Genomic DNA, 27,451 nt, shown 5'->3' on the forward strand with positions numbered 1-27,451 from the left:
GCTTAAGCTGGTTGCTAGGTAACCAGCATGAAAAAAGCAGATTTATCTTTGCATTGCAGTCAGGAGTCATGGGAGCAGCAAAGGCCTCAGATGTCTCCTTAAATAGCATCACTGGGGAATGAAAGTTAAAATATTGAACATTCATTGGTTAAAGATCCTGTTACAAAGGTCAGCCAGCTAGGGGACAGTCAATAGTTTGGTTTCTTTTGATTGAGGTAAAGGGGCACAGGACCAGAGAGGTTTGTATGTTGAAGACAGTACAGCAAATGGAAATTTCCAAAGATTCCTGAAAATGAAACAGAGTATATGTGTATGTGTTTGGGAGGGGCGGGTAGGGGGAGATATATATATATATGCTCTATATATATATATATATATATGCTATATATATATATAGCAAGAAACCATTCCTAAATTCAGACATAGCTATTTTCCTAATGGCAGTGTATATGAAGATATTTGGTCATCATTAGTGAGAACATATTTATGTTAAAAACTGTAATCACAGAAAGGGGGTGGAGGGGGTTGGCAATTATTTGAATAAGGAATGTTGAAGCTGATTGCCTGTGTGACGTGGTGTGCCTTGGTCAACCCTCACTGGAAATGACAGGGTCAGGCCAGGCTGCAAAAAGGAGAGCAGATACCCACCAGTCTTGGGAGTAATGCTGAAGTTAAACTTCCCAACCAGTCATAAACTCTGCTTCTAATCCCCACACTGGTTTTCAACAAGCAAAAAAAAGGAATCACACAGTCCTCTCGTATTCCAGTTCTCTCGCTCCCAATCAACATCTAAGTCCAGTATAGTGAGAAGTTATTTTAAAACTCTGCTCGCTATACAAAATGTTCTTCTGAACCCAATTTTTCAAGGCTTATTTTGTATTTGTACATTAAATAATATGAAAAACGTCATATTTAATATAATATAATATAAGAATCAAGAGAGAAGCCGGAGAAAGCCACTAGGACAGAGAACACCAGCGCCCGTGGCCTGCAGCCCCGGAGTTCTCTGTCCCTGGCGGGTGCGGGGCCGCAGCTTCTCTCTGGCTTAAGCCGCGGACCCACACCAGCCAGGGATTGAGAACACTGGCGCCTGCAGCCCCGGAATTCTCTGTCCCCGGCGGGCGTGGGACCGCGGTTTCTCTCTGGCTTAAGCCGCGGCCCCACGCCTGCCTGGGACCAAGAACACCGGCGCCCACAGCCTTCAGCCCCGGAGTTCTCTGTCCTCGTCAGGTGCGGGGCTGCGGCTTGTCTCTCCTGCTGCGGGCCCTGCGCCTGCTGGGAACAGAGAACACCGCGCTTGCAGCCTGAGTTCTCTGTCCCCATCAGGTGCAGGGCTGCGGCATCTCTCCCCTGCTGGGCACTAGGCGGGCTCCACGCCTGCTGGAAACAGAGAACACCATACTCGCAGCCTGAGTTCTCTGTCCCCGTCAGGTGCTGGGCTGCGGCATCTCTCCCCTGCTGGGCACTAGGCGGGCTCCACGCCTGCTGGAAACAGAGAACACCGCACTCACAGCCTGAGTTCTCTGTCCCTGTCAGGTGCGGGGCCACAGCTTCTCTCCCCTGATGGGCACTAGGCGGGCTCCGCGCCTGCTGGGAACAGAGAACACCGTGCTCGCAGCCTGAGTTCTCTGTCCCTGTCAGGTGCTGGGCTGCGGCGTCTCTCCCCTGCTGGGCACTAGGCGGGCTCCGCGCCTGCTGGGAACGGAGAACACCGCGCTCGCAGCCTGAGTTCTCTGTCCCTGTCAGGTGCTGGGCTGTGGCTTCTCTCCCCTGATGGGCACTAGGCGGGCTCCGCGCCTGCTGGGAACAGAGAACACCACGCTCACAGCCTGAGTTCTCTGTCCCTGTCAGGTGCTGGGCCGTGGCTTCTCTCCCCTGCTGGGCACTAGGCGGGCTCCGTGCGTGCTGGGAACAGAAAACGCCGTGCTCGCAGCCTGAGTTCTCTGTCCCCGTCAGATGCGGGGCTACAGTTTCTCTCCCCTGCTGGGCACTACGTGGGTGCACATAAATGCCCCAGCGGGCACCATGGTGCCCGCGGGCACCACATTGGGGATCACTGGTTTATTATAAAGAAAAAAGAAAGAACAAGAAGAGAGTTGTTAAATGGTAAAGCAGTCACATACGTACAAAGACTTCAAAGTCTATATATCAGGTTCTTAGCAGTATTGGAGAGTTTGCTGGCTTGAAAGTATCTCTGGAACACAGTCACAGCTTGGATTGATCATTCAGTCCTTTATTTAGAGCTTCAGTGTGTAGAAAAGTTACTACAGAGGTAGGAGGCGGGATTGAAGACAAAATGGAGTTGATGCAACTGATTTTTATCTTCTTTTGCCATGTGGCTTGTACTTCCTGTGTCCCCAAACATAAGCTTTACAGCACATGGCATTAAAAGGCTTCAGAGTTCTGTTCATAAGCGTGCTTCTGCCTGGCTTGCTGATCCTTGATGGCGTATCAAGCAGGCCTACTGCGGATGCCAATCTGTCTGGGGGTGTCACCTAGAAACACAGCACAAGTTTGGAAATACAGATATACTGTACGTATAATTTACAATACAAAGGTGTTACAAACATATAAACAAGATTATCATACTAGACAAATTATAACATTTTTGCAGATACATCACATAGCATATCTGGTCAGATTCCTTGCAGTTTTATCATACTGGTATCAGTAATATCACAAAGTGTCCCACATATTCCATCCAGCGTCACAGCCTGTAATTTCTTAACTAGCTCGATGCAGAGGCAAGAGGAGAGGGGAAAAATTAAAGTCGTAGGTGTCATAACTCTAGTCCTAGATTTGGACCTTAGTGTCCAAAATATGGGGGTTAGCATGAAAACCTCCAAGCTTAGGTACCAGCTTGGACCTGGTACTTGCTGCCACCACCCAAAAAATTAGAGTGTTTTGGGGCACTCTGGTCCCCCTGAAAAACCTTCCCTGGGGACCCCAAGACCCAAATCCCTTGAGTCTCACAACAAAGGGAAATAATCCTTTTTCCCTTCCCCCCTCCAGGTGCTCCTGGAGAGATACACAGACACAAGCTCTGTGAATCCAAACAGAGTGACTCCCCCTCTCCGTTCCCAGTCCTGGAAACAAAAGCACTTTCCTCTTCACCCAGAGGGAATGCAAAATCAGGCTAGCAAATCCAACACACACAGATCTCCCCCTGATTTCTTCCTCTCACCAATTCCCTGGTGAGTACAGACTCAATTTCCCTGAAATTTCCCAGAAAAGAAAACTCCAACAGGTCTCAAAAAGAAAGCTTTATATAAAAAGAAAGAAAAAATACATACAAATGGTCTCTCTGTATTAAGGTGACAAAATACAGGGTCAATTGCTTAAAAGAATATTGAATAAACAGCCTTATTCAAAAAGAATACAAATCAAAACACTCCAGCACTTATATTCATGCAAATACCAAAGAAAAGAAACCATATAACTTACTATCTGATCTCTTTGTCCTTACACTTAGAAACAGAAGATTAGAAAGCAGAAACTACTTCTCCAAAACTCAGAGAAAGCAGGCAGACAGAAAACAAAGACTTCAGACACACAATTCCCTCCACCCAAAGTTGAAAAAATCTGGTTTCCTGATTGGTCCTCTGGTCAGGTGCTTCAGGTGAAAGAGACATTAACCCTTAGCAGCAAAGAATCCTGTGGCACCTTATAGACTAACAGACGTTTTGGAGCATGAGCTTTCGTGGGTGAGTACCCACTTCCTCAGATGCATGTAATGGAAATATCCAGGGGCAGGTATATATATGTGTGCTAGCAAGCAAGCTAGAGATAACGAGGTCAGTTCAATCAGGGAGGATGAGGCCCTGTTCTAGCAGTTGAGGTGTGAAAACCAAGAGAGGAGAAACTGGTTCTGTAATTGGCAAGCCATTCACAGTCTTTGTTCAATCCTGAGCTGATGGTGTCAAATTTGCAGATGAACTGAAGCTCAGCAGTTTCTCTTTGAAGTCTGGTCCTGAAGTTTTTTTGCTGCAGGATGGCCACCTTAAGGTCTGCTATAGTGTGGCCAGGGAGGTTGAAGACATTAGGAATGGCAATATACAAAAACCTGTAGGAGAGCACTTCAACCTCCCTGGCCACACTATAGCAGAACTGGGCACGTCCCAACTTCTCCAATAGCTCATCAGTGCGTGGCATTGGATAGTTGTCCGGACGAGTTACCGCATTTAGCTTACGGTAGTACACGCAAAAGCGTATTTCCCCATCTGGTTTGGGTACCAGAACCACTGGAGATGCCCATGCACTGGTAGATGGGCGGATTATACCCATCTGTAGCATGTTCTGGATCTCCCGTTCTATAGCAGCTTGGGCATGAGGAGACACCCGGTAGGGTGGGGTTCTGATTGGGTGAGCATTACCTGTATCAATGGCGTGGTATGCCCGTTCAGTCCGTCCTGGGGTGGCTGAGAACAATGGGGCGAAGCTAGTGCACAGCTCCTTGATTTGTCGCCGCTGCAGACGTTCCAGGGTGGTTGAGAGGTTAACCTATTCCACGCCACCGTCTTTTTTCCCGTTGTAGTAGACACCGTCAGGCCACTCAGCCTCATGTCCCTGGACTGTAAACTGACAAACCTGTAAGTCTCTGGAATAGAAAGGCTTGAGAGAATTAACATGGTACACTTTAGGTTTTAGTGAGGAATTGGGAAATGCTATGAGGTAGTTTACAGTTCCCAGGCGCTCTTGGACCGTGAATGGCCCTTCCCATGATGCTGACAGTAGGTTAAGAGCCAAAAGCGAGTGTAGTGATGTGCACACTTGGGATTCACAGAATCGTACAAATTAGATGGGAAGACCTGATGAGTTCAAGTAGTCTGGGGATTCTTCTCCTCTGGTTTATGAACCCAAGGGGTGTCATGAATGGGCATCAGGAGTCGCAACCACTGTGCCCTTCATGTGTTGCTAAATAGAAATGGGTCCAGCTGGATCCCAGCTAGATGGGTTGCAGGGTCCCGTGGAAAGTGAGGTCCTGCTGTGGAAAAGCTTGAGAATGACTGAACTAGTCCATTTCCATGCCATTTCAGGGTTGTTCTCCATCCAGGGTGGACAAGACCAGAATTGTACCAATCAGGAGGGGGAAACATTCCCTGGACTTGAAGAGCTAGCTGGGCCACTGAACTGCCCTCCCTTTAGTGAAAGTATTGTAAAGTCTCAGCATCTTGCTTGGCTTATCACTAACCCTGGATGGACATGTAGTATCATTTTTCTGTTCTGTGCTTCAGTTTCCCTCTCTGTAAAAATAGGGACAATACTTACCTCCCTTTGTAAAGTGCTTTGAGATCTGCTGGTGAAAAGTGCTATATAAGAGCTGTGCATTATTATTTTCAGTAGTGAACAATATCATCATTTACTTCCAGCTGGCTGTGAGACTTCCCAGCCCTCCCAGAAAAGGATCCAGTCACAGAGACCCATGCACTTTTCACCTCCAAGCTGGATTACTGTAACTTGCTGTATCTGGGCCAGGTTGAAGGTGAAAACAATGCAGAGGCTTTCATTTGTGGAAAATGTGACAGCTCACCCCTTCAATAGGATAGATTTCCATAAGCTGCATTTTGCACCCATCATTGGCTCTCAGTCTGCTTCCATTGCCAATTCAAGGGCTTGGTTCTGAATTTCAGAGCCATTATCAACAGGTCAGAACCCAGCCACATTAGTGACTGCATGTTGATGCATGACCCACTAAGACAGCTGTGCTCCTCTGAGGCAAGGCAGCTTACAAGCCCCAAGGTGATAAAGCATTTTCAATTGGGGGGGACAGCTATGGAACCAACTACCAGAGGGATTTAGTCTAAACCAAAGTATGAGCACTTTTAGAGCATGCTAAAAAACCCACCTTTTTGAGAAACCTTTCCCACCATAGCTGGAATATAAAAAATACCAAAGAAGAACTTCCTGGTACCTGGGCGAGAGAAGAGCAAATGCTGTGCTGAAATCAAAATGTTACATCTATTGCATTCCCTTAGTTCAGGGGTCAGTAACCTTTCAGAAGTGGTGTGTCGAGTCTTCATTTATTCACTCTAATTTAAGGTTTTGCATGCCAGTAATACATTTAAGGTTTTTAAAAGGTCTCTTTCTATAAGTCTACAATATTTAATGAAACTATGGTTGTATGTAAAGTAAATATGGTTTTTAAAATGTTTAAGAAGCTTCATTTGAAATTAAATTAAAATGCAGAGCCCCTTGGACTGGTGGCCAGGACCCAGGCAGTGTGAGTGCTACTGAAAATCAGCTTGTCTGCCGCCATAGGTTGCCTACCTCTGCCTTAGTCTGTTAGTGGTATAATTCTAGCCAAGAGGGCAAAAAGAGTTTGCTTGGCAATACTTGCTCTTTAGAAACCCCTGCTGATTACCTCTCATGGTTTCATTATCCTCTAAACGTTAAGTGAATTTATTTCTGTCTCTCAAATATTTGTTTCATTGTTTTGCTGGGGATGGAAGAGGAGGGGCTCGGAACAGGCTGAGGTGTAAAGAGATGAAAGTGAGCCAAAGAACAAAGACTTTTAGGCAGCACCATCAGTTTAGTTGCATGGAACTGAAGGAATCCATTGTAACTGAAAGAAGAATTCTTCTCTTTAGACTCCCTTGGGAAAATAATCAAGGAAATGTAACTGAAAATCACTCTTAAGGTTGTTCACATGAAGTCCATCATCAGAGAACAGTTGAAGAGATGTTGTACCTTCATTACATAATTAGAAAATAGGATTTTTTGCCATGTTGGTGTTGTGTTTAACAATTGAAGAAGAGTTTTCCTTTAAATTAGAAGTCTTTTGTTGGGTTCAGAACCGTGACAAGTTTAATCAGAGGAAGAAAACTGTCTGGTTTTCGCTGGCCCCCCACATCCTGGTCATAGTGTATTGCCTTGCTTCTTTCTGTACCTTTGAAGCTCCACAAAACGATGAGCATGGGCCCCTTCAAAAATATTGAATTTATAACAATCTATTACCAGACTTCTTCACCATCACTGCACATGACTTCACGGAAGCTGTGAGAGTAGTTTCCTTGTCAAAAGTAGACAGACGTCCTTTTATATATTTGGACCGGGAAGAGTTTGCATCTAGCAGATTGGGATGGGGAAAACTTTCTAGGCAAGTAGATTCCTGCAGATGTTGGACTTGAGCACAAAAAAATGATGTGCTGAGAGATGCACCTGTTTGTTCCACGTTACAAAAGAACCCTACATGCCCAGGTGGTTACAATTAATACAACCCAAAGTTAAAAAGTCTGGAGCTGATCCGCTAAAGTATTGTATGTATATTTTTGATGGGTGAAAATTCACATTAAACCGGTTGGTTCAGCTTTTCCCCATGGGATCTCTACCCGTCTGACCATAATAAAAGGGAGGATGCTCATGAGCACCCTGGACTTGTGTGTGACTCCCAGCTTGAGAACTCATAGCTTAGACATCTCACCAACCATCTTATTTCTGACCCAAAAGACAGTTGCCAGCAAACATAGAAAGTTCACTTTCTTGATTACACAAATGCAGTTAAAAGCAGACTGGATATGTTTCCTCTACATCTGACCTCTGCTTGCCCAGAGATGAGATTCCTCCACCCATATTTAATTAATCTGTAATCCTTGTAAATAAAGATGGACAATGCAGCCCTTTGCAAACCCAGTCTTGAGAATAAACTCTCACATGTTGAGATACTAAGAGTTGGGTGTATCCCTCTGTTGATGCTCACTAGGGTAAGGTGTGTGTTGCCTTGTAATAGAGCTTTGATTGGAATACAAGCAGAAGGAGGGGATTGGAATATGTCAGGTCATGATCCTTTTATTGAATCATGTCAAAACTTGTAACTCAACCCAGGAGGGTAAAGAGAGCCTCTGTATCAAACACCATGGCCAGAGCCATGTGAGAGCGGAAGAAGGTGCCTTTGAAATCCCAAGATTCTTGCCTCAAAACCACAAACAGAAACAAAAGTAAAACAATGTCTTGAGTTGTTAACTCTTGTAAACACACCAGCCATTTTGGGTACTGCCCTGGGACTGGGCATGTGGAATGTATTAGTTCTAATTCCAGCTCTGACCTGACTCTCCTGGCCTTAGACAATTCACTTAACCTCTTTCTCTTTCTTCATCGGTAAAATGAGGCTATTGATAGTATTACATTACTGCTGTTGTACCACTGCCTTTAGGTTGTTGGAATGAGAACTGCGCAACTGTGTGTCATGACCCCCAGACTGCTAATAGAGACTCTATTTTAGACTGAGTGGTAAGGACATGTGCTTTTGGAGCAGGAGATTTTGGGTTTTGTCCCCATATTTTTGTGAGATTCCTAGGTGGTCATGGGTGTGTTACAGTATGTACATACCTCATGGCATGTTCTGAAGATTAGTTAATGTTTGTAAAGTGCTTTAAAGATGAAAAGTGCCATGCAAGTGCTAAATTTATTAAATGTTATTCATTAATTGTAACCTAATCCCAGCGAGACAGTGAGAGCTAACATACGCTACTCATGCCACCTGCATTAAAGTTCAGATTCTTCTACCAGGCATTGTGACCATATCCAGCTTGCTCTCTCTGGGCACCTGCTGAATAGTGGATTGTGCTGCATTTGTCAAGTCAACTCTGTGGTCTGTGGGCCCCTGGTGGTATTACTGTTTGCTACAGAGCTTGAGGGAACAAAAACAAAATATACCAGCCAGAGACTGATTTTGATGCCCAAACCTCTGCAAGATCCAGTTTGTCTTGATTTAATTAGCTGAAGGGGAGGCTCCCCAAGTTCCTTTCAGGGTCACTAGAAGGTGTCTCTGTAGTCACTGTGAATTACTGCAGGGCTCCAGGGGGAGATGAAGAATAGAATTAGTATAAGCCTGTATTTTGACTTATTGGGAAAATTGTTCTTTTGCACTTTTTGCTGCCAGGTCTGGCTCTTTGGCGTTTTGAAAACAATATGTTTCTTGCTGAGGGAGAAGGGCAAAGCAACTCACTTGTTGCTCATGCATGAATCTTTGCTAACTAGCGTAACTGTTGTGTGCATTTCACTGAATTGCATTGTCTAATCAGACTCCTGTTTTTCCCATGCCCTCCAGTCGGCATATGCTGTGTCGGTGCTCAGAGAGTGTGCTAAACTGCGTCCTGCTGATCCCATGGTTCCTCTTCTGGCTGCTAAGGTCTGCATTGGGCCACTGCACTGGGTAAGTGAGCTGATGCAATTCTTCTTACATAATGTATTAGGTGCCGCAGTGCCAGTGCCATAGTGCAGTAAAAAAACACCAAACCCTGTGAAATATATATCAGCAGTGAAATTTTGAAATGAGATTCACTGGGCACAGTAGATCAAAGAAAAAATACAAGATGATCAGGAATTATTTCCCTGGGTAGCCTAGGGCTACTTGTTCAGGTTAATATCCAGTATAGAATCCTGTGGTGCAGGTAGAGTGAACCTGGCCCCTCATCTATTAGTCATACAGCTCTGCTGGACAGCTCGGTCCTTTGTTCTTGAGTCACCGTGTCAGGCTTTTGTATTTCAGTGGCATTAATACATGCTCCAGAAACAGTGGGGGTGGGAGACAGCTCCCGTGAAATTCTGATTATCCTAAAAAGCAGAAGCATCTGTCAGTCTTTTGCTGCTTGGTTTAATTAATTGAATGAGAGCTTGCTTTTCCACCGCTGTCTTCCCGCAGCGAATAAGGGATTACAGATGGATATTTTAAATAAAACAAAAGAGGTGAAAGGCACAAAAGAAAACATCATAAAAATCTGCTTCGGTTGAGTGGAAAATCTGGGTTTTTTTTTTTCACACTAGAAGCCAGATCCTTAGCTGTGTAAATCAGCATAATTCAGTTGAAGTCAGTGGATCTACATAAACTTACACCAGCTGAGAATCTGGCAATATATGTTTTTCAAAAGCAACCGCATGCCAAAAAAAGCTGTGCTATAATGTTAAAGGTCTGACATGAGTTGACAAAAGACAAGAAATATCATCTTGCTGAAGAGATGGCCCCTCCAGGTCAAGACTGAGGCCCCTGGGGGATACCATATGGGGAAGCTGCTGCTGCTACTGCCGAGGCTGTGCCTGTTCAGTAGATAGGATGTCTCTTTCCACGGAGATCAGTCTGACCCCTTTCCAGAGCACTAAAATTCACACACACATTTTTTCTTATGTTTTTTAAATTCAGAAATGGAATGTCTGATACTTAAGAGAGATTTTTAAAAAGCGAAGTGCAAACAGGCAGCAGGTTATGTTGAACATTTTGCTTACCCCTTCTCATCAGATGGTTTCCAAGATTAAAAATTGTATTCACCACTTCGAGCTAAAGTATCCTGAGGTGCTCATGATTAGGAAATGTCTTCTGCCTAGTTTTTGAAACTAGGTCCTGGTCCTGTGAGGATAGTCACTGAGACAGTCCCAGGAGTTCACCCAGACCATGAAGTCAGCGGGGCTCTATGTGAGCTCAGCGAGCCAGCCTAGCTATTCTTCTTGCAGGGCGTAAACCTAGACAAAAACCATCTTATACAATAATGATAAATCTAGTGAAAGCCAGAATACTAATAAAGGGTTCCTACCTATTATAAATGTCACAAACAGATGACCATCATCTAACAGATGGATACATATTGACTTATGGACAATCCTGTGGCTCCTGCTAACCACAAACTTTGCACTAGTGTAGGCTGCATTTTCCTCCCACATTACTTGCTATACATGCAGTCTCCTGCTATAACTAGCCTGCAGATATAACTGAAATACTAGAATGAATGAACCTTTTGAGGTTCACTTCTGAAAGTAAAATCATTGTGATGATCTCATGTTTTCTGTAGGCACTGAAGCTGTAACCAAGGACTCTACCATTGGAATAAAATAGGCCCTTGTTATTTGTTGAGATGAAAGGACTAGGCTACTACACTGTGGGAAAAGAAATGGAACAGAATTCTTGTGTCTACTGTATATCGTGCTACTGCTTTCCTGCTAGCTTAGCTTCTTTCCTTTCTTCCTCCCTTTAAATATTAAGGATCAAATATCTAACAGCAGCCATTTCATTGTGTGCTCAGAGTCCATTGTTGGTTCAAACTATGCACATGCAACTACAGGTTCCAATTACAACATCTGGAGGCCTAGCCACCTGATTTTTGCCTGCAATCAGGTGCTTATTAGTTGCCTCTCTTTTGCTCCCACAGTCAATGCACCTGCAGTTTACAGATTACAAGTGCAAAATTTGAACCCCATTAATTTGTGTTTTTCCCAAACTGCATAATCTTCAGCACTTGATTAGATTTCAGCACTGAACGAAACATCCGGATGATGTTGATAATTATTATGACGATGTGTATTACAAGAGCACATAGAGGCCATAATTAAGATCATTGTGCTAGTAACCATAAAAACACATAGAAAGACATGGTGCCTGCCTTGAAGAGCTCATAGTATAAACAGAGAAACAGTACACTTCCTTTGGTTTTTTTAATATTCCCCAGCCACCTCCCTTACTCCCTTCTGTGCAGATGCCCCACCTGACCTGGTCTACTGTTGTCACCCCAGAGTGCCTTCCTTCAGCTGGGCATAGATTCAGGCTCAGTCTGGAGCCCTCTGAATACAAAGAAGAGTTAATCAGTTAAAAAAAGTTAAAGGGTGTCATAACTCTAATAAAGAAAAGGATGAGCTGCCATCTTGTCATTCTGATGGTGTAGGTTAGGATTTGGGAAACACATCTTGCCATTCCAGTGAATGGGTACACAGCTGCTGATTTCCTTTAATACTAGAATTTCTTCTACCTAATCTTTGGAGCATATGAGGGATTAGAGGGATACTCAAAGCTGTTATAAGGCAAGATTAAAAAATAAGGGCCATCTTCCCTTATGGGGGGAAAGGAATATGGCAGCATAAGGTACCCCATAATTCCCTGCACAGGCGTTGCACAACTAACATATGAAAAGTAGTATGCTGCTGGTGTAGCAAGAGGAGAGTTTCGGAGATACATGTGAGTGAGTCAGAACTCCCTGCCTGATCTGCTCCTGGGGCAGTCCAGCTATGCACAGCCCTTTACTCACGGCAGATTGCAAAGTGACAAGCGAGTCCTAGATAAACACAAATTGAGAAAGAGAGGGGATGTGTGTTTAACAGTTGTTTACCCCGTTGTTCCAATGGCAAGATGTATTTTCTGTGCCCACATTTAAAGCCTATCTAAAACCCACTGGAGACAATGGGTGTCTTTCTATTTGGATCAGGTCCTTACTTCCTTAAATAGGATCCAGTTCAATGAAGTATGGAAATGTCCCCTCTCACTGAATTGTGAGCACTATTCCATGAGGGCCCAATTCTGCCACCATTTCTCACACTGAATAGTGCTGTACTATGTAAGGATTCTGTCTGAAGAAGGCACTGCTGATTATTATGGATGGTAGCAAAATGGAGAACTAGACAGAGATAACAGCACTCACATACTGTCAGGTATTTGAAAATTCATATATATATATTTTAGTATACATATTTATATGACTAATCACTGTTGTTCTCCTTTTAGTAAATGGGCTAGATTCTACCCTGACACTGAAGTCAATGGGATTGCAGGGATGTAAAACTGGGCAAAAATGGGTGGAATCCCTTTAAAACTACAGAAATTGATTTAAAAAATGTCAGTCTTACATAGTCCCCATCCACTAGTAGGTAGTAACCTATTCTTCTGTCAGCAAAAGTAGGTTTGCCAGTAAACTTAAAAAGCTCTTCTGCCTTGGGAGAGCTGTTTCCCTAAATGTCGTAATTACAGTAATTATGTGCATTTAAATTACATGGTGGTAAAATTAGAATCAAGTCATTCTAAACTGAAGCTGAACAAGTTAGAAAAGCAGTGATCAAGGGCACTGTAAATAGAGAGCAGGATCAATATTTAATTGAACAATCTAATGGAAAAAAATATTAACTGTTTTTTGTTGTAAACACTAATACACACTTTGGTTTTCATGAAGTGTAAGATCTGATTAATTCCTAACTTGCTGGAAATGTGACTAGTGTATTAGTTTAATTTGATTGCCATTTAGCCAGAAAAAGGGTGAAATAAGAACATCATTTATACAAGTGAAAAAGCAAACTCGTGCTTTCTTTGTCTCTCTCCTGTATGCTTTTGGTGCGTTACTACACCCTGATAGTTTACTGTCCAGATGCAAGCAGTGCTTTAACCTTATTTTTTACTGTTAGCAACTGAAATAATTTCAACACCATTTATGTGTCTGGATAATTGTAGTGTGTCACGGGGAGTACAGAACTGTTTCTTTGCTAGTTAATCAAGCAATCATTTAATTTATAGTACCAGCTTTGTACATAGTATCCCAGAACACTTTAAAAAACAAAAATAAATAAAAATTGAATGTGCCAATGTGATTTAGTATGTCCAAAATTCCCATTATGCATCTGTAAAGAGATCTCTAGTGCAAAGTAAATTGAAATAAAATATACTTTAATACTACACCATGCAAATCAATATATACAGAGTCTGAGCCAGAAAAGAGCTGAATACCCTCAGCTCCTGTTGACATTAAGAGCCAGATCCTCAGCTGATGTAACTTGGAATAGCTCCACTGATCTGTTCCCCAGAGAGCCCAGTTACTCCTAAGATTGGACCCACATTGAGCAGTAAGTAATGTCTTGTTCAGCCTATATTAGAATTATAGGTTTTCACAAATAGAAAAGTGTGGAGTGAACATCAAATCAATATTTCATTAGTCTAAGGGTCTAAAAGAGCTGCCTCAAGGAAGCAGAAAAGTGCTAAAACTTGTACACCTTACAGATCACTCTTGCCTGTTCAGAGACACAATGGGACCTATGGTTAACAGTGCCCCTAAGACTTAAAATCTTTCTGGGACAAGCTATAACTTTCAGTTTATTCCACATCCATACATGGCACAATATATTTAAAGTGTTTCATTGGGCGAAAGGCGATTTGAGGTCCTATCCACCCTGGCTCCCAAGAACAGTTTGCTGAACCAGTTTATAAATTTTTTAAAACATGGCTCGAGTGCAACAATTTGGCCAGCTAACATGGATAGGGACAAACTGTGTTCTAGCTCGTGGGCTATGTTGAGGCCTGGAATGAGTAATACAGATCCTAGTGATGTCTAGCCGGTCATCTTTAAACTATCTTACAGAAAGGGCTATGAGATTTTAAAAACTGAAGATGATCAAATCGTTTGTTATTTTCATTGGAAAGCTGACACAGTCTGCACCACTAGGCCACTCCCTCCATGTTCCGGCATTTGTCCTGTATGAATTCAGAGAAAAGAGAGCCACCTACTAAACGACTAGAGCTGCTTCCTGATGCACCCACCATTCCTTATAATTCTCCCAGCCGAGTGCTGACTTCACCCAAGTTTGCAGAGTTTGTGAAATCTTATGGGAGCACAGCACAAGTTGGTGTTGTCAATAATAATAATAATTTCAAATTTGAATTGAAGTAGTTCCGTGCCCTAATTATGTTCAAGGTCCAATTGTACAAATACATATGGATGAGCTAATGACTACAAACATGCACCAAATTCTGAACATCTTGCAGCGCCAGACTCCCCCATGTTATTAACCTGCCTTAAAGGATTGGCTTCAATGGGGAGACCTCCCTATGCCATCTGCCTCTTTATGAATTCTAGGGTGGTGATTGTAGAGCTTTAAAAAATCATGGAGCCAAATGGAGTCTAGTCTAGGATTAATCTTAATAGTGACAGGTAGCATGGGCTAGTGGCCAGGGCACTAGACTGGAAGTTGGGAGATGAGTCTAAGTAGAAAACACTCTTCTGTCTCTATTGGTCTCTGACCAGTATATGTAAATAGCTCAAGGACACTGATGCCTATTGGCACTGGTAGGTTTTGGGTCAGACGCTGTTTCAGGTGCTGTGGGAATACTCTGTGGGTAAAGAATTGTTCCAGGATTTTCCCTGCCCTCTAAATCAGTGGTTCTCAACCTGGGGTACACAGAGATCTTCCAGGTGGTTCATCAACTCATCTAGATAGTTGCCTAGTTTTACAACAGGCTACATAAAAAGCACTAGTGAAGTCCATACAAATAATGTGCTACGACACTTGCGTATTTTTATGTTTGATTTTGTAAGCAAATAGTTTTTAAGTGAGGCGAAACTTGGGGGTACATAAAACAAATCAGACTCCTAAAAGAGGTACAATAGTTTGGAAAGGTGACAGCCACTGCACTAAATGATGGTTCCCACTCATGCCACAGTGTTCTTACTGGAGTGATTTCAAAGGCCTGGTCTACACTGTGGGAACGGAATGGATCTAAGTTACGCAACTTCAGCTACGTGAATAACATAGCTGAAATTGCCGTACTCAGATCTACTTACTGCGGTGTCTTCACTGCGGTAAGTCGACGGCTGACGCTTTCCCATCCTCTCTGCCTGTGCCTCTTGCTCTGGTGGAGTACTGGAGTCGACAGGAGAGCATGTGGCAGTCGATTTATCATGTCTAGGCTAGACGCGATAAATCAGCCCCCGCTGGATCAATCATTGCCCGTTGATCCAGCGGGTACTGTAGACACGCCCAAAGTCTCTCCATGTCAGGGACTACCAAGAATGCTGGCTTCTATGTGCCTCCCTGGTGATTGAACAACTAATACTGCAGAGGGGTACGACCTCAAGAGCCCCATGTAGAGGGCTGGACTTGGGCACTAGTAATTTGGCAGCATTGGAAAGGATGGCACAAAATACTTAACAGATTCAACCAGCTTTAAAACATATGAGCTTAGTTTCTTGTCATGTGTAATCAGAGAGCCATTCTGTATGCTGCAACCCCCTGTATTCTACTTCCACTTCGTCTGTTACTCACTGAACACCCCACGGGTCTCCTCTCATCCACTTTTTCTTTTCTTCTCTTTCCCTCTTTGTCCACTGTTTGCTTTTTATTTATTTTCTCTCTTTGTGCTGCAACATCCCCTCTTCTTTGAATTGATTGAATAATTGTATCCCTGCCTAAAATCCAATACAGAAATTTAATAATCATAACCCCCCCCCAGTCCTATTCTTGTTACAATTAAAATTAAAGACCAAAGCAACAGTGAGATTGTTTGAAATGACCCAACTTTTCCCCTCCTATTAGATGCTTCTCTAGTCTGTTGCCTCAGTCTGTGACGGTACCTGCTGCTACTCCTTGTTTTTATCTGTAAAGCTGTCCTCATCCTACTGCTCTATGCCATCAGTTTGCCTGCGTGTCCCCAGTACCTGTTGGAGCAGCAGCACCTGTTTATGAATGCAGATTCAGTTTGGTGGGGCTTCAACCTTTTGATAAATAAGTTGAGCCAGTTAAAAACCAGATGGGTGGCTGTATGCCAGGAGACAGCATCTGCCGTTCCTCCACCCTTGTCAGTGTGCCCATGAGCTTGGCTGAAGTACACACCAAAAGCTCTGGTCAAATAACCTGGTTTGCTGGAACAGGCACTCTCTCTATTTCAGGGAAATCCACTCTCAGGTTTATGCTACTAACAACTGTTCACCTTCCATCAAAGAGGATGCAGGGGGTGGAGGGGAATAACCCAGATTATTATATCATCAGTGGCAGTTCACAGTTTGGTAACACATTTCTCTGCGAGCTGTGTGTGCTTCCCTGTGGCCTAGGGGAGGAGTTAGCCAGTCAGCCAAATGCCCTCTGACAAATAATGAAATAATGCAGTGTGAGAATTAGCAGTGCTTTTATGTAGCTTTGGGTATCTTTGTTTTTAACTTCGTCATTTTGCAGCTTCCTGGGCTCCACCCCTGCAGTTTGTAGTCCTATTCTGCTGCTGTTGCTCTCTTCTTTCCCTATTCAACATGGAGCATGCAGAAGAGGCTCTGTGTATCTGTGTCTCTCTCTCATTTCTGGGAAGCTTTGAGGCTGTGTCAGAACAGATTTCAGGCTTAGATTCCACTTGCTTCTGAGAGAACTAAAAATAAAAAAAGGAGGAAGAGGAAAGAAATTAAATTACATTCAGGCTGTTGCCTGTAAGCTGATGCCCAAGGATTTTTTTTTTTTTTTTAACCAGGTGTCATATTGAGGTTCCACACCTAAAATGTTTAACCTCTCATCCCCCGTAGCGTGTTCTTAGAGCTTGGATTCACTATTACTAGTTTGCTTTTGGTAATGCCCATAATGGGCTATACATTTTCCAAACACAAAAGAATGCACAGTTCCTGCCCCTTGAGGGGCTGTGGTCAGATTCTATATCTCCAGGCTTGCTGGCACTGGCTATAGCTTGCAACCAAACAGTTGATCCAAATGGTCCAGCCCAGGGTTTGTGACCGTAGTATTGGGCCCCATTTGAAATTAATTATGTCTCCATTCGATTAGTTTTCAGTTTTACTGAAGCCCTAAACTCTTGGTCCCATGATCCTTGGCAGCTTAGTGGGAATGGATTGGTTCATGATTTCTCCCCAAATCCATCTGTCACCTAGTCTTGCTGCTACTGTTGTCTCTCTTGGATCCCGCTAACCGAGGGCTTGTCAACATGAACACTTAGTTCATGACAGACCAGGTTATGGATGTACCCTGCGCTAGCTTGCCGACCAGGGTGTGGATGTATCCTGTACTAGCTTGCGATGTACTAAGTGTCTATGTGAAACGTGCTGCTGCACACTAGAAGTTCCTTAGCGTGCTTTGATCTGCTCCCCTTTCAAAGTAGGGTAGATCAGAATTTCTAGTGCACCGCCACAGGGTCCACATGGACACATAGGGCACAACACGCTAGTGTAGGATAGAGTCACTCCTCGGTTTGTCGCAAACTAAGGGTTTGTTTAGACAAGCCCAGAGTGACAGCTGGCATATCTGTAAAATCTGTAATGAGTGAGTTCTGCACCTGGAATGCAGGCACATCAGGAAACATTTGTGTTTGAGAGCTGAGGCCTTGTGAATGTTGATTTGAATGAAAGGTTGCAGGTTTTCAGGCTCTCTGAGGCCTTGTCTACACCACAAAGTTGCAGCGCTGGTGAGGGAGTTATAGCGCTGCAACTTAGGAGGTGTACACATCTGCAGGGCATCACCAGCGCTGCAACTCCCTGTTTGCAGCACTGGCCGTACACCCATTGAAACTCGGGTGTAGAGGATCCAGCGCTGGTGATCCAGTGCTGGTCATCAGGTGTAAACACTCACCAGTGTTTTTCTTGACCTCCGTGGAATAAACAGGTATCCCAACATACCAGAGGAAGCCTCTCTGGTAATCAAGCAGGTCTCTTTCCCCGCGGTTTGCAGGGGGGGTCGGGGAATGCGAGAGCAAACCGCGGGGAAGCAGGTTTGCTCTCGCGATCCCCTAACCCCTGTGCAAGCAGATCTCCTTCCCCGCGGTTTGCAGGAGGGTTCGGGGAACGCGACAGCACACCGCGGGGAAGGAGATCTGCTTGCACGGGGGTTCAAAAAACACCGGAGCAAACTGCTGGGAAGGAGACCTGCTTGCACGGGGGTTCAGGGAACACCGGAGCAAACCGCTGGGAAGGAGACCTGCTTACAGGGGGGTTCGGGGAACACCGGAGCAAACCGCTGGGAAGGAGACCTGCTTGCAGGGGGGTTCGGGGAACACCGGAGCAAACCGCTGGGAAGGAGACCTGCTTGCACGGGGGTTTGGGGAATGTGACAGCACACCGTGGGGAAGGAGACCTGCTTGGGGGGGGGGGTGTTCGGGGAACACTGGAGCAAACCGCGGGGAAGGAGACCTGCTTCCCCGCGGTTTGCTCTCGCGTTCCCCTAACCCCCCTTGAAGCCGCCCAACAGCACTGCAGTGTGGCCACATCTAACACCACTTGCAGCGCTGGTTGCTGTAAGTGTGACCACTCTGCAGCGCTGGCCCTATACAGCTGTACTAATACAGCTGTAACAACCAGCGCTGCAAAATTGTAGATGTAGACATACCCTAAGAATTGGGGAGGAGGGGGTAGGTGACAGTCACAGCAGGAGTGGCAGTGGCTGAACAGTGCAAAAAAAGGATTTGTGAATGTTCTTGTGACTAAAACCAGCCGATTAGCTTTGCTGGAGTTTGCAAGTCCCTTTATTCTCAAAGCAGCCTTTGGGTGACCACATTTGTATTCGCAGGAATCTCTGTGGAAAGCCAAAATGCCATTAATACTTGTCTGAATAAATATTTTCAAATGTCCTGGAGAACTTGCAAGCAGGAAAAATGAATGGTGTGCCTCCTATTTATAAAACTTAGGGCATCTAGTTAGGGAAAGGAAACAATGCCAGCTGATATACATGGCCAGTCATATAGCCTGAATAGCAAATATATATAGTGACTAGTTCATAAGCAAATCAGAAGCTAAAATGTGTGCATCTCACCTCCTAGCCCTTCATTTCATTTAAGACTACGGCAGCTGAGATCATCTTCCTTTTTGCTCTTCTCCTCATGTCTCACCCATAGAATCCCTTATCTGGCTCTTTCTCTACCTCATTCCTTTTCCTGGTTCTTTCCTACATCAAATGCAAGCTTCTTGTTCTCACCTTCAGGGCTTGGCAAGACTCTGCTTTCCCACATCTCTGCTGTCCACTCCTTTTATTAGCTCTCTTAATCCTTAAATTCCACCCAGTCATATCTCCTAACTGTTTCTTTTATTCCTTGTATTCTCATTTTTGCAGCTTCTTTCATCCTTTTACCCTCTCCCCCCATCATTGTGCTTCAAGGCACATTTCTCTTTATCACAGACCTCCTTAAAACCTGTTCATTTCACAGACTCCACAGTTGATAAGGGATTTACCTACTGCACAGTTCTCCCTGGGTATTTTTGATGCGTTGTTAACATGAGAGTAATAAGAAGGGAAGAAGAAATGAAGAGAGTGAAGGAGAGTACGTAGGTGTGAATGAGAAAAAGGAGAAAGTGGATGTGTAAGAGTATGGCTCTCTGTGGTGAGGTATGTCTCTCCTGGTAGGTGAGGTAAGGTGTCTTGCATAAAGTCCCAGAGGGCAGAAGAATTCACCCAAATTGTTACTTCTTCAGGGGGCTAATTTTTCCATGATGAGTGCCGGGATATTTTTTGCTTCTATTGACTTTGGGCCCAGTCCAGCAAAACCCTTAAGCATATGTTTACACTTAAGTATACAGGCAGCAGGACTGCTCATGTGCTTAAAGTTAAGAATGTGTTTTTTGCTGGACTGGGGTGTTAAAGAGGGAGGACCCCAGTCTTTCCAGTATAACAGGAACTTTTAGGACCTGATTCAAGCTCTGTTGAAGTCAATGGGAATTTTCCTATTGACTTCAATGGGCTTTGGATCAGACAAAGTGCCTTTGGTGTTGAGCCTGCTCTTCTAAATATACAGAAAAAGAGCATCTCTGTCTAGACCTAGCAGACACAGATGGCCAAAGGTGTGGCTCTGTGGCTCTCTATAACAAGTGAATGATCTGTGGCAGCAGTTTTCAACCTGTGGTCTGCAAACTATGTCTAAGGGGTCCGCAAAAGGTTGTCGTTACCATAGAACCGTGATTTTCTTAGAACTTAGAATTATGTCTAAGATTTCCAAAGGAGTCCACACTGCTGTTTGAAACTTTTTAAGGGTCCGCAAATAAAAAAGGTTGAAAACCACTGATCTTTGCAAAGAATGGAGATTGCTTCTTCGCTTTTTAACTTAGTATCCTTATTTCATATTTCCGTTTTCAATAAATATTTCCTTGTGCTTGTATGAACTGCTATGTATTAATTCTTCTGGTAATAACACATCATTTTAATTTAGTATATAACAGCAAAATATCTTTAAATCAGACAACTAAAAAATCCGTGGTAGAATAGTGTATTAACTGAAATAGTTTCTGTTCACAAGCAGAATGAAAATTCCTGGTCTGCTGATACATTTCTGGCAGGCTTTGCTTCATTGAAAGAGACTTCTCTGGATATTAAGGAGATACTAAATTGCTGAGAACTGACAAGGCTGAATACTAAGAAAATGCATTTCAATTAAGCCTTTAATGTTTGTTTCAAGAATGGTTCAATTCCAGACAAAACCTCCTCCCCACCCCCAATTTATAAACGGAGGTCTCAAAAGCAGGATCTTTCCAATAACAGCCTGCTATCTGGCTCTTAACCAGAGCTGACACTGTTGATTGGTGCAGAAAGGACGTGCAGTCTATCATGTAGGCTAATAAGGCATGTTCTGGGGCTCTCAAGGATTAGCCACAGCTCTTTCTCTAACTTTAGAAACTTAGGCCCGGTCTACACGGGGGGGTGGGATTGATCTAAGTTATGCAACCTCAGCTACATGAATAATGTAGCTGAAGTTGACGTACTTAGATCTACTTACCGTGGTGTCTTCACTACGGTGAGTTGATTGCTGCCGCTTCCCCATGGACTCTGCCTGCGCCTCTCGCCGAACAGGAGTCGAAGGGAGAACACTCATGAATCAATTTATTGCATGTGGACTAGACGTGATAAATTGATCCCCACTGGATCGATCGCTGCCCGTTGATCCAGCTGGTAGTGAAGACTTACCCTTAAAAGTGTTTTCTGTCCACAATCTTGATCCTTTCTAAGGCCAGTTAAGGAAACTGTATTTTACAAGGATTGACTGATGATTTTGGAAAATAACCAATATCAATGCCAAGTCCTTTATGATTAGCAGCTGTCTTTTATGTTCCGATTTTACCGGCTCCTGTGTTTTACGTTTTCATTAGTCTCCAGTCTGTGATCAGTGGAACTACCAGTTAGCTTTGCAGCTGCACAGCTTCTCCAAAATGGCAGAATGGTCTCTGTGCTAGACAGGCATGTCTCCAGGCACCAGCGCAGAAAGCGCATGCCTGGGGCAGCAAGGTGTTGGGGGTGGCGTGCTGGTCACCGTGAGGACAGCAGTCAGGCTGCCTTTGGCGGCATGCCTGCGGGAGGTCTGCCTGTCCCGTGGCTTCGGCGGCGGGTACGCCAAAGGCGCAGGACAGGCAGATCACCCGCAGAAACACCGCCGAATCCGTGTGACCAGCAGACCTCCTGCAGGCGTGCCGCCGAATCCGCGTGACCAGCAGACCTCCCGCAGGCGCGCCGCCGAAAACCGCCTGACTGCTGTGCTTGGGGAGGCAAAAAACATAGAGCCGCCCCTGGTGCTAGAATAGGAAAAATGGACCTAAGTATTTCCCGTCTTAGACCCTGAACTGGTGAGGTGCTGTGTGACCTCAATTCCCATTAAAATCTGTAGGATTTCAGGGTGCACAGTACTTGTAGCAGTGGACCCTTAAAATACAGAATGTGGCTGGTCCAGTGGTCTAGAAGCAGTGCAACATGTTGGATCAAAATTTGGGTTCTGAACTTGAAGCCTTCTGATATTGGGGCAGTAGAGTCTGGGTGTGACAGTGTGCTTAGCCCAGGGGGAGGGCAAGAGTGCTTTGTTTTCCATATTTTTTCATTTTAAGAGAGGAAGTAAAACTGCCCTGAGGTTTTCACAGAAAAGATTGCACAGCAAAAGCAGATGTTGACAAATACAAGGAAACACACACGCACAAATGCTTATGCACAGGCAGACTTGTGGTACAGCTGTCTGTAAATAGCTAAGAGGCCTGGCATTCTTGTTTGAAAACATGTGATTGGTGCCTGCCCAGTGGCAAATATTAAAACAAGATAAAATTCACTTTAACCTCCTGTAACGTCAGTCAGTCTGTGTCCTCTATCCAGTAAGAGCTTATCTACACTGGAACTTTTTTTTTAATAAGCCAAAATATGAATTTAAACCAATATAGTTATACTGGTATAACCTCCGTGTAGACACTTACCTTGTTATAAGACATCCCCCTACCCCCTTTTTTTTTAAATTTAGCTGAAATCATTAGGTTACTAAACTGCAAAAAAAATCATTTTTCTGTTGGAATAATAGTGTCCAAATGAGAGGTGGTTATATCAGTATAATTATATACTTTCTTGTATAGACCAGGCCTAAGTCATAATGTCCCAAAGGTTCTTCTCCTTTCCCTGACAGTTTCTTTTTTCATGTTACAAACTTTGGACAATGAAGAAGTGTTTCATTATTCAAAGCACAGCTGGGCCTGAACAAGAACTCTGGTTCCAAACAATCTGGAACTTTGGGCAGATTGGCACCCATTTATCTGTGGTCCTTTAACTTCTTTTCTTCTTTGCAAAGAGAGATAATCACTCTTCAGCTACCCAACCAGTCTTACCTGGGATTATGAACTGTCAGGGAACCCTGGTCCAAGCCTCATGCAGCAGGAGTGATAAACTGTGTGCAGGGCATTTGTGTGGGGGCAGTGGGGTAAACAAAAATCAAGCAAATGGAAAGGGGCAAGAGAATTCTTCTCCTGGCCATATCCTATTGGCAAGACATGAATTAGTATAGTTGTGACATTCTTTCATTCCACTGGACTCTGACCTAGGGCCCTATGAGAGTCACTCAGTGTCCAGCACTAGTTATCCTCCCGGGTCACTTCCTGCCATCTGTCTCTGCCCATGACTCCAAGTCCAATATAACATTACTAAGCCTTCAGCCCCAACAGGCTCAGCCTGCAGTCCTGTTCCTCACAGTCGGGGCTTCTTCAGCACCCTTGGTAGGTGCTGCTTTCATCAGAATAGGTCTGTCTCCCTCTCCAGCCTCCCACTTCCGAGCTGGGTTGATCCCTTTTAAGCTTCCTCTCCAGTTGGATCATGCACTGCAAGTCTGGAAGGGTGGGGCTACCTGGGTCAGGTATTATCCTTTAACCCTTTCGGGCCAGGTGTGGGGTTTGTACACCTCATTACACAAGTACTCAGCTCCCAGTGACAGACAGATTTTCAGATGACCTGAGTGTGACATACTATACCTTGGGGGAGCGTTTTGTAACTGCCATATTCCTCATCTGTATATAATTGTGATATTGCATATAAAGCAGGCCATGTAAGGTATCAAGGGAAAGGTTATGATCTGCTGAAAGACATTGTTCCATCTAAATATGTGTATTATCAATGCATATGAAATTATAAGAATTGTGTTGTATGGTTTTCACTAAGATATGCTGTGGGTTTGGGAGGCACCCAGATACTAGCTCTCCAGAGACAATGACAAAGGAGGTAACCAACACCTGGGTGGGTGCTGCTGAACAGACATCACCAGTCATTGTCCAGCAAGGGAGCTACAATGCAATGACTCACTTGCATAAGGCCACACCACGGGAATTGCTCAGCCTTGCCTGGAGACTCAGCACTGTCCACCAGACATGCCTGGACTTGTGTTCTCCAAGCACATGAACTAAGGGTATAAAACAGAACACGGTGGCCACATGCTGGGCCTTTCTCCTGTCCCCACCTACGCTGCAAGCAACAAAGACACTCAGCGAAGAAGAATGGAGACTCCAACAGAAGAGACTGGCCCAGGTTTAAGGGACAAACCTATATATTAAGGACTGGAGTGGGGTGAGAAAAACCGCTTAATCTAGATATTGCCCAGTCTAATAGGGTTGAGAGTTAGATTGTGTGTTTATATTTTTTTTTATTTTGGTAACTCTGACTTTTTGCCTATCACTTATAATCACTTAAAATCTATATTTTTGTCAGTAAATTTGTTTTACTGTTTATCTTTACCAGTGAGTTTGCCTGAAGTGTGTAGTAAATTTGCTCAGGTTTGCAAAGGTTAGTATATATCCACTTTTCATTGATGAAGTGGTGAACCAACTAATGAATTTTCACTGCTCGTCTTGAGCAGTGCAAGACGGTATATTGCTGAGGTACAGTGCTGGGAGCTGGAGGTATTGGCTGATGCCTTTCTCTGTATGATTCATGAATGGCTCTGGGAGCATTCGTGAAATCTAGCTGGATGTGGGGCTCCACATCCTGTTATGCTGAGTAGTCACAGCGCCTGGAAGGGTTTGCTGCTTGTCACTAGCAGAGCACTGTGAGAGACGCCCAGGCCAGAGAGTTAAGGGGCTCAGTGGTCCCACAGTCCCAGGCTGCACCACACTTTTGAAATCTGACCACTTACTTTGTGGCCTTACTGGGAGCAGAGCTGTTCTGAAAATTTGACTCTGTTTGTGTGTGCTGGACTCTGTGGATAATCTGACTCTATGCCTCCTGCTTACTATTAATCTGTATAAAATTGTGCTGAATTGTGATTACAGAGACTCCTTACACTAACAGCTCTCTGGTCATTTGTAACAGCACACAAGGTCGTTGTTACTGTATTATCTTTTTGGAGTTATCATGACGCAAGTAACTTTTTTTTTTTTCCATCCTATCTTTTCCCTACAGCTGGAGGAAGGGGAACGTTTCGCCAAGATGGTGATAGACCTTGGAGAGGATGCTGGAGAGTTCCTAGCTAAGGGGTATCTTGCTTTGGGTCTGACATACAGTCTTCAAGCTACTGATGGTAAAGTATCTGACTTATCAAATATTGTGCATAAAGCAGCTATTCTGAGTCGTCAGCGTAAGCAATGTATTAAAGACATTGTTGAAACTTTGGCTGATCATGGAAGATAATAAAACTCCTAAACTACTGGGGAATATTCGCTTGGTTTCTGAACATCATCTGCTTTGATAGGCTACATGGAATTTTTATGCTGAAGTACAGAAACAAATTGTTCAAATTTCCTATTCATTTGGGGAGAAGGTCCATTTGCCATGGCCATCAAGTGTTGTGGTGTTTGAATTAAACATATGTAATAATTTTTTCTCAAGAGTTCATTTATTTACGTAATAAAGCCTGACTTTCCATCTATTTTCACATTCATAAATCACATAGAGAAACAGGAACTCCTGAGTTCAACTCCTGGCTTAACACTGATTCCCTCTGTGGATCTGAGCAAGTCATTTAACCTCTCTGTGTCTCTGTTTCTCTATCATTAAAATAATACTTATCTACCCCTCTGAGGCAAAGTGAAAGTGAACTAGGTAATGTTTGTACAGAGCTTTGAATAGGAAAAGAGTTCTGCAAGCACCGAGCATCATGTTTTAGTTCTCAGTAGGCTCTGCAAGCTTGGCACATGGAGGTGTGGCGTGCTCTAACACCCATTGCATGGAGTGCAGGAAAGGCTTTTAATTCTGTTTTCCATCACGCTCACATCTAGGAGCAGCTTTTATTTACTCTCGGATGCCAATACAAATGTGCCAACACAAACCTGCTTGAGTAATTGCTGAATCAGTAGCCATTCTGATCAACCTGGCCATGCCCATTAATGCACCATCACCCACTGTTGCTTAGGTTTAGGCCCATTTGTTTCCTGTCTCTGTGGGCAGTAGTTCAGATCACAGAAAAGCTCTACTCTGTTAATGAGGGTGATACTGCTGCACGCTTCCCCGCAGCAGAGCAACTTGATCGACTATATTTGTGCTCTTCAGTAGTAGAAGTCACTGTGAGTCTCCAAGCAACCATATCTGATCCAGTGGGCAGCTACTCTGAGAAGTGCCTCTCCATAGTGGTTGGTAATATAGAACACGGTTTCTTCTCTGTTTCACTGCCCCAAAGCAGTTGCTCTTGGAAACAACTTGAACTTTCTCTTATTTTCTAAAGTCCTTTAAAACATTTGAGTCCTACATAATGGCCTACTTCCTCAAGGCTTCATGCTCAGATTTTGTTTAATTGTCTCTACAATTGTACAAGATCCCAGAGTCTATTTTCAGATGAGCTTTTTAAATATGTTAATAAATAAATAGTAAAATAATTATCCTCCATAATGGAACTTTATTAAAGGGTTTCTGATAAATGAAGTTGTAGAGGAGTCTGTTGGACTCCACTGTAATGATCAAAGTATTTAAGGAGCTTTAGTGTGAGTTTTAATGCTTTGTCTTCTGGTACTGTGTCTTCTCTGAGTTTTCAAGAGGTTAACAGGGTTCAGGAATGTTCTGACCTACAGCAATCTCATTTATTAAAAAAACACTTAACCTTCACTACAGCAGCTCTGCACTTGTGTCCAATTTAGCCTCTGAATTTCATCATGAAATAGTGGAGTTTCTGCCCTTCAGACCTCATACTTTTAGTGTTAAACTAGGAAGGGCCAACTGTTTAGTGGAGGTGTCTGGCAAATTCTTTAAGAGAAACTAGAGACTATGCTTTCCTCGTTGAGATTGTTTCCTTTTAATAAAATGGATTAAATCACTTTAAAACATACTTGTTTCCAAATACATGAATATCTGGCATTTTATCCCCAAAACCCAAATCTGGACTGAAGAAGAATTTTTTTTTTTGTTATAGGAAGAATAAAATATTTATCATAGATATGATGTAGAAGTTGAAGAGGCTGAAAGAAGGAGACTCAACCCCCAATATAAACCCTATGTTTCATATTGTGAAAGATTGTGTGTGTGTGTGTGTGTGTGTGTGCGTGTGCGTGTTCTCGTGTGTACAAACACATTCACAGTGTCAGATACGATCACACAGATATCTTTGTATATATGTTAACTTCCATAACTTTCCATTTAAATTGACTTCTGATTGGTAGAGCACACTCAGTGCTAATTAATAAATTGTTTCAAAGCCACTTGACAACTTTTGTTAGAAAGTTCGTGGTAGAATGTAAGACGTTTTCTGACTAAGATTAGGCTTTCTCTTTTTAATTTGTACTTTATCAATAGTTAGCCATATCCAGTGAGACAGAGA

The 27,451-nt window shown here is 43.7% G+C and overlaps 1 protein-coding gene across 5 annotated transcripts in view; it reads left to right on the plus strand.

Moving 5' to 3' along the window:
- The window catches only part of TTC7A (tetratricopeptide repeat domain 7A), a 302,921-nt gene that overhangs the window by 97,345 nt on the left and 178,125 nt on the right, over positions 1–27,451 (plus strand). For all 5 annotated transcript variants that reach the window (XM_030557709.1, XM_030557708.1, XM_030557707.1 and 2 more), the window contains 2 exons: positions 9,047–9,151; positions 25,108–25,225. In XM_030557709.1, coding sequence (XP_030413569.1) covers positions 9,047–9,151; positions 25,108–25,225 — 223 coding nt within the window. The remainder of the gene's footprint in view (positions 1–9,046; positions 9,152–25,107; positions 25,226–27,451) is intronic.

The sequence above is a fragment of the Gopherus evgoodei genome, chromosome 3 (assembly GCF_007399415.2).
Source record: "Gopherus evgoodei ecotype Sinaloan lineage chromosome 3, rGopEvg1_v1.p, whole genome shotgun sequence".
In the NCBI taxonomy this organism is placed as follows: Eukaryota; Metazoa; Chordata; order Testudines; family Testudinidae; genus Gopherus; species Gopherus evgoodei.